Genomic DNA, 7485 nt, shown 5'->3' with positions numbered 1-7485 from the left:
TAGCATACCTTAATGATATGAAATATATATTAATACATGTGAACTTAAGGTATTTTTTTTAATGGGGAGGAAACCCTAATTTATTTGTAGGGTTGGTCCCTACCCTCACTTCTATATATAGTTATCACTGACCCATTTAGTGAGGTTAATGACCTAAAACAAAAGAGAAAGGGGGTAGATCAGACCAACATTGATCATGTTGTGCAATGAACATACGAGAAGACATTGAGGAATTGTAATTCTTCAGCCATGGATTCAGGTATGCCTAAAACCTGACTATGTATTCGTTGTTGTATACTTATCTGATATCCACGTGATGTATTGCAAGTATATTTTTTATCAATAACTTCCTATAATTTTATAAACTTTCTTACATTCTTTAACAAGCAAAAAGTGTGCAAGGAAAAACTCCACAATGGGCATATACCTTGGGCAAAAACAAATTATTCACCATGGGTGAAAGGAATCTAGCCATTGTGGTATTATCATTTCATCTTCTGTTGTACAAAGTCCAAAATATATTTGACACCATTTAAGGAGTCCCATCCAACCACGGAAACTCATAGATTAAGACTATCTTTTCACTAGAGTGAAGGAAATCATACATATAGGAAAACTCAATCTTATGTCTAAATATTACAAATCTAACATGTTACATATCAGCCCAAGTTAAAAAACCCAAGAATTGGGATCCAGATTAGTCCTAGCTGATTTTCATTATAGATCAACGAAGACCTACGAGAATATCAGTTAGAATCAGCCAAAAGTTGCCTTAACCCTAGATTTTAGAATGAGATTGGCTGATCTAGAATGACCTTAGCCAATCTATTCATAGTTTTTATCACCATAATATCACGAGAATACCTTACATATAATATATATATATATACAAAGATTAGAACGAATGAATGATCAAATAGTTCAAAAGATATGCGAAAATACGTTTTTATGACGGGGAGCACCTCTCCCATATAGTCGTCAGAACATACAAGATAACAAATACAACAAAAACATTGACGCCCAAACACTAATAGCAGTTCAGTGGCAAACTGCTAAACAGTTGGACCTAACATAAACCCCCTATATTTATTAATATAATATTAAATAAATTAATAATTTATAATAAGTGTGTCCCAATAAATTATTGTCCGGCCATTGTGGTAATCTTCTTAACGTAGCTCCAAGTGCGCGTATGAGTGTTCATTTCCACACTTTATTTTATATTATTATTATTAGCACTAAATATTTCAACCATAAATCCAGCAATCTTTCGCGTGACTGATTAGTGAGTTTTTTATTCCCTAATTATCAGAGTTAAATATTTCAACTAGACTTTCATCGGTATTTACACCTACCCACCACCCTCCAGTCTTTCCTAGACCACTCTCTTGGAGATGGTTACGAGGTAGACAGGTAGAAGAGCTTCCTTATTAAAGAATGGCCGCTGAAACTTTCTGTGATGTATAAAGATCAACCCAAGCTTGGTCTGGGTACAAAGCACAAACCCTTTAGCCCTCTCTCTCGATTCCTCACTCTTCCTCCTTCAATCCTTCGTTCCTGTTCTGTTGTAGCCGAGCTCAATTTGGGCAATGACGCCGGCTAGAATCTTTGGGGGGTTGTTCCTCCTTTTGGCTCTCTACTGTGGAATAGACCCTTTCAAGCACAGTGCCATCTCCGACTTCCCTGATTTCGAGGTTCACAAGGTCAATATGACTCCTTGGTCCCAGCTCCCAAAGGACAAAGATCCTGAAAATTTGTTGCAGAAGTCGGAGATTAAGTTCCTGAACCAGGTTCAAGGCCCCGAAAGCATGGCTTTTGACCCTCTAGGTCGTGGACCTTACACTGGAGTTGCCGATGGCCGGATTATTTTCTGGAATGGAGAGTCATGGACCGATTTTGCTTATACTTCTCCTAACAGGTGAGCTGGGTTGGCTTTTAGAGTTGAATGCTTTGTATCCTTTCAGCAAACTGTAATTTTTTTTTTTGGTTTAAATTTTTGGGTTTTGTTTCTCTTAAATGATAGCTTCAGCCTCCATGACTTAGCTGTTATTATCTTCCTACTGAAACCCGCCTGAAGATGTTGAAATTGCAGCAGGAAGTCTTGTGATTTCCTAAATACTGTATGGTTATTAATTTACCTGCTAAAGTTGGTTTTGTTTTATTTTAGAATTTCATATTGGATTGCTTTGATGGAATGTAGACATAGTTATGCTATATGGGATGTTAGGACGATGATGGATGATGTGAAGTTCCACTGATTATAATGTGATGGGATCAAGCTATTGGTTTGACATACTATGTTATTAATTGTTATTTGCCTTTCCTTCAAATGTTGGTTTCCCATTTCCCAATCCAATGGCTTGGATATTTGTTATGTGTTAGTTGTCACCAAAGTGGTGAACTGACAAGTTGTAACCTTCAAGTATTTGTTTGCTGATCGACGATGGAAATTCATCTCCACATATTTTCTTATATCTTCTAATGTTGTTGGAATTGTCTTAGTCGCAGGTTTTTTTTTTTTTTTTTTTGGGGGGGGGGTGGTGTTGTTTAGAATGCATATCAGTGATCTTTAGCAGAAGCAATTCTATTCTAAATGTCTAAGCATTAAGTGTTTTCAATACATATATTGCACAGGACAAGATTTCTGCTCCTTTTCATTGGATCGAACTTAATCAGGCCAGTTCAAACTTACATGGTGACTTGCAAATTATGATTCCAGAAAAATAACTAACTGATAACTGGAATAAGTCAAAATTCGAACTGAGTCAATGGGGTGAAGTTCTGTCTCTATTGGTATTTCTCCACTCCAGTCACTTCCCTGCCCACACCCCCAACCAAATAAATTAATAAAAAAGGACTAGAATTTAGTCCTTCCATTGGATTGTTTCTATGTATTGGTCCTCCATATCCTGGTGATTGAATGGAAAAATTTTTAGTCTTCCGTATGGCTTATTTGGTTTAGTCCCATCCTTAACAATAGTAGAATGTCATTCTTACTCTGAAATCCACTGTGCTAGTTGAACATCTTGGATCACCCAGCTGCATTGTTTTTAATTAACTAGAACACAAAAGAAAGGGGCTGAAGCATGTTTTGTGTTTCTAAAGAATTCTTGATAGTTGATGTTTTCTGAGCCATTGTTCCTTCATAGCTGTCACTTTTTTAACTTCTGTGCTATCTGCTATTTTTGTTTAGGTCAGAACTATGTAGCACAAAGCCATCACCTTTGAGTTACTTGAAGAACGAGCACATCTGTGGCCGACCTTTAGGGCTTCGATTTGACAAGAAAACAGGGGAACTGTATATTGCTGATGCATATTTTGGGTTGATGAAAGTGGGGCCAGAGGGTGGGTTGGCAACATCACTTGCATCAGAGGCAGAAGGGGTGCCATTAAGATTCACAAATGATTTGGACATTGATGCCGAAAGAAATGTCTATTTTACAGATAGTAGCAGCAGATTCCAGAGGAGGTATTCTGTTTCCAGAATGAATCCACTTGTCAATTCACCTAGTTCCGCTGTTGAATTCTTGCTACATCCTCAGTGTATGGAACCTTGAATATGAATTTTTTTGGTGTGTATATATTTATATATATATATATATATATATATAATTTTGAAACATGTGTAGAGTTGGAACATGATTCAGCACTGCCAAAGTTCAAAAATGTTTTTAAATCAAGTGTGGTTTTGCTGTTGTTCTGTTTCCAAATTGGAAGCATATTTAATTCCTAATGGTAATTTTATATATTTTCTGGTAGTTACTAAAGCAAGAGCCTTTTTAGTGTTTGTGGTAGATTAGGGTTTGAGAGGATAAAGTCTGGGTAGGATTTCCAATTTGATTCCTTTTAACAAACATAGGCAAAAAGATTCCTGGTTGGGTCAACCATGATTCCTTCTTAGTTGGCATACCTATTTGAGCCTCGTGGAAGGATGTTGTGGAAATTCTGACCATTGGATGTTTAGGGAATACTTTACATTATCCAAGTGTCAAATTTCATCACAAATTCAGTCATTTGCCCTCCCATTTAATGCATAACCTCCCATGTATTTATCCATTCACCCTCTTGGTAGTTAATAATTTTTCAGAGCTTCATTTTGTGACGTGGCAGACTTTGTTTCGGCTAAAAATTGACATGTGAGCAGGGGACCTTGGGGCTGTCAAAAAAATATCGGCCACATACAACTTACCGCATGGAAGAAATAGGTCAGCCAACCAGGAATGAGGAACCCTTCCTGGTTCCTCTATAAATTCTTCGTGTGCTTCTTTTGGTTCTCATGGTGAATAATTTATTTGATATCTAAATTGACTTGAGGGGTGTAGAATTTCTTGCCTACATGATGATATTTCATCTTATGGAAAGCCTTGAGTTCATCCTACTGATTTTGGGCATCAGCTGCTTGGATGATGTTATTTCCAACCTTGCTGAATCACTTTGGTAGGCAATGATTCCTGAACATATGCATTCTGCCTCTTTGGATCACTTTAGACACTGAAGCACTTTGCAGGTTGCTTGGCTGGAGGTTAATTTCATTCTTTCTGTATGGTGTATATATATTATTTGTACTTTCATGTTCTGTTAAACCGACCTTAATGTATGTATTAACTACGACCTATTGATTAGCCTTTTGGCAGTTTGAAAAGACTTCATGTTACAGAGAGTTGAATAGGGGATTTGTGTTGATTTGCTTTGTGTTTCCTTTTTCTCTTCACCTTTTTACTATCTATAGTTGTAGAGTTGCCTTTTGATGCAGTTGTTGAGGGCTTTGTAATCATTTACCTTTTTAAATCAGTATCTGTTACTTAGCACTCTCTCTCTCTCTCTCTCTCTCTCTATATATATATATATATATATATACTGTCTAAATGACACCTCTATATGTGTATTTAGAATATGTAACATTCTTTTTATTGCTCCTTGTCGTATGCCCAAAAGTTCTTTAAGTCAAGGGTGAAAAAAAGTCTTCAAAAATAATTTGAAAGTGGCTTATCATTATGTCATTTTCAAAAGTTGTCATTATTTCAGATGTTTTTTGAGAACACATGTGAAATGACAGGATTTTACCCTCATTGAAAGAAGAATTATGTTATATTAAGAGGGCAAAACATAAGGCTACAAATTATTTGACACCTTGAGGGTTGTCAATAGGAAAATCCCGTGTATATATGTATTTATATATATATATAGGGAAAATATTTTTGTAACCAAAGGTGGTGAAAAAGAAATGTAACCTTACTATTTTACGTTTTTAGTATAACACACTTTTTTTACTGATGGTAAAATCCTGTCATTTCACATGTGTACTTGAAAAACGAGCGAGATAATGAAAACTCTTAAGAATGACATAGTGGTAAGTCACTTTCAAATTATGTTGAAAATTCGCTTTTACCCCTGACATAAAGAACTATTGGAAAAAAGACAAGGGGCAATCAAAAGAAGGTTACAACTCTCCGTCCACTACTTTGGTTATGACAAGATGTATTTTTTTTTTCTTCTTATGTATTACTTAAAGGTTCTTCTGTTATCTATGAACTTGGTGTCAAGTCTTTAAATCTGAGCATAAGCTTCTTTCTTTTAGATCTTTTATATCCCTTGCCAATGTTCTTACACACTAGCGCATTGTAGGAACTTCATGCAGCTGGTTTTTTCTGCAGAGGAGACTGGGAGGGTTTTGAAGTATGACCCAGTGACAAAGGAAACCACTGTCCTTGTTCGTAACCTCCAATTTCCAAATGGTTTGACCTTGAGCAAGGATGGGTCTTTCTTCATCTTTTGTGAAGGCTCCCCTGGCAGGTAAATTCTGTTTTATCAAAATGCTTGTTCTTTTAATGTCAGTAATGATTCTCCCATTTACCTTCTTGTTCCAAAATGGTTAGAGGTCAAATGACTTTTTTGCTTTTTTTTTTTTTTTTGGGGGGGCTTGATGTTTGCACTATTAGATCCATGTATTGATGAGTTGCTAACTTCTGAAAAATAGGACACCTTCACTGCAGGGTCCTCTCCTAAGAATTCTGAAGTTCCTTCTTTTCCTTCTGATAAGTGTTGCTTTAAGATAGATGACCTATGAGATTGTTTTAGGTACACTTCAATTGAACTGACAAACCCTTTATCTGTGTCAACTCTTATTTCTGCTTTAGGTTAATGAGATATTGGCTGAAAGGCGAGAAAGCGGGGACATCAGATGTATTTGCAATCTTGCCTGGATTCCCAGACAATGTGAGAACCAATGAGAAGGGTGAATTCTGGGTTGCACTTCACTGCCGTCGATCTTTGTACAGCCATATATTGAGCTCCTACCCTAAAATCAGAAAATTCTTGCTTAAGCTCCCTATTGTGGCCAAGTATCAATATTTGGCATCCATTGGAGGTCGGCTTCATGCAGCGGTTGCCAAGTACAGCTCTGAGGGGAAACTCTTGCAGATCTTGGAGGATAACCCAGGGAAGGTGGTGAGAGCAATTAGCGAAGTTGAGGAAAAGGACGGAAAATTGTGGATGGGAAGTGTCTTGATGTCTTTTGTTGCGGTTTACCAGTTGGAATGAGGTGATAATGAATTTGATTTACTGCTCTGTCAAATGGGGAATTAGATGGTGAACTAGCTTATAATTTTCAATTCTCTTCAACTTTATGCTTCTGTAAGTCTTTTTCCAAGGTTGTAATCTTTCCCCTTTCTTACTCTCTCCACCTTCCTCCCTCTTATTTTTTTTGGTGATAATAAAGCACCCCAAAATCAGAAGAGGTCAATTGAACATGCTGGTTCAGCACAACCTGCTTGAGTATTGTATGGTTCATTAAACATATACAGGTGGTCAACTGATCAACCAAAAGCACAGACTGGGTTCAACATAACCACTCTCTCTCTCTCTCTCTCTCTCTCTCTCTAATACTTGTATGAGGCTATGATCCGGAATTATATACTGTACAATTTTCATTTCTCTCTTTGTCTCTATTACTTGTATGAGATAGTCAAGAGTCACACAAGCCTTATGAATTGAAAATACTGGGTTTGGAATACATAGGGTGTGGCTGAGGTGTGTCACCTTTGGACTGGTTAGTGAAGTCTCCAACTGTTGATAGTGGGGGGAGTGGGGATCGGATCCTGCTTCATTCGGGAGGGGGGATTATGCCTCTATACAGACTTAATTAAAAAAGAAGGTCCATGCAACTTGGCGTGAAGGTGCAGCTGGTTGGCTTTGGGAATTATTCCCTTTGCGCATGACATTTCTAATCTTATGACTAGTATGGAAAAACTTGGCTTGAAAGAGAAATGAAGAAAATCAGATGGCCTTTCCTGAGATCAAAATCCATCTCAACTAAATTAGTAGTCCTCAACCACTATGGAAGGCAACTGATGTGCAAAATTTAACACTTCCCACTAGGCATTAATTAAAAAAAAAAGAAAAAAGAAAAAGAGGTTATCTGTGCAAGCAGCATTATAAAGGGTGATGAAATAGTTTCATACATGAGAGGGGAGCAAGTTTTCATGC

The 7485-nt window shown here is 37.0% G+C and overlaps 1 protein-coding gene across 1 annotated transcript; it reads left to right on the top strand.

Annotated features, from left to right (window-relative positions):
• The first annotated feature begins 1366 nt into the window (after positions 1–1366).
• Positions 1367–6847, top strand: LOC122087209 (protein STRICTOSIDINE SYNTHASE-LIKE 3-like). Its single transcript, XM_042656258.1, has 4 exons — positions 1367–1918; positions 3194–3469; positions 5626–5793; positions 6138–6847. The coding sequence occupies exons 1-4, from the start codon at positions 1590–1592 to the stop codon at positions 6538–6540; spliced, it is 1176 nt and encodes a 391-aa protein (XP_042512192.1). The 5' UTR covers positions 1367–1589; the 3' UTR covers positions 6541–6847.
• Positions 6848–7485: the final 638 nt, after the last annotated feature.

The sequence above is a fragment of the Macadamia integrifolia genome, chromosome 8, assembly GCF_013358625.1.
Source record: "Macadamia integrifolia cultivar HAES 741 chromosome 8, SCU_Mint_v3, whole genome shotgun sequence".
Classification (NCBI taxonomy): Eukaryota; Viridiplantae; Streptophyta; class Magnoliopsida; order Proteales; family Proteaceae; genus Macadamia; species Macadamia integrifolia.
Note: the sequence above shows the minus strand (reverse complement) of the source record. Positions and strands in the feature narration are given on the sequence as shown.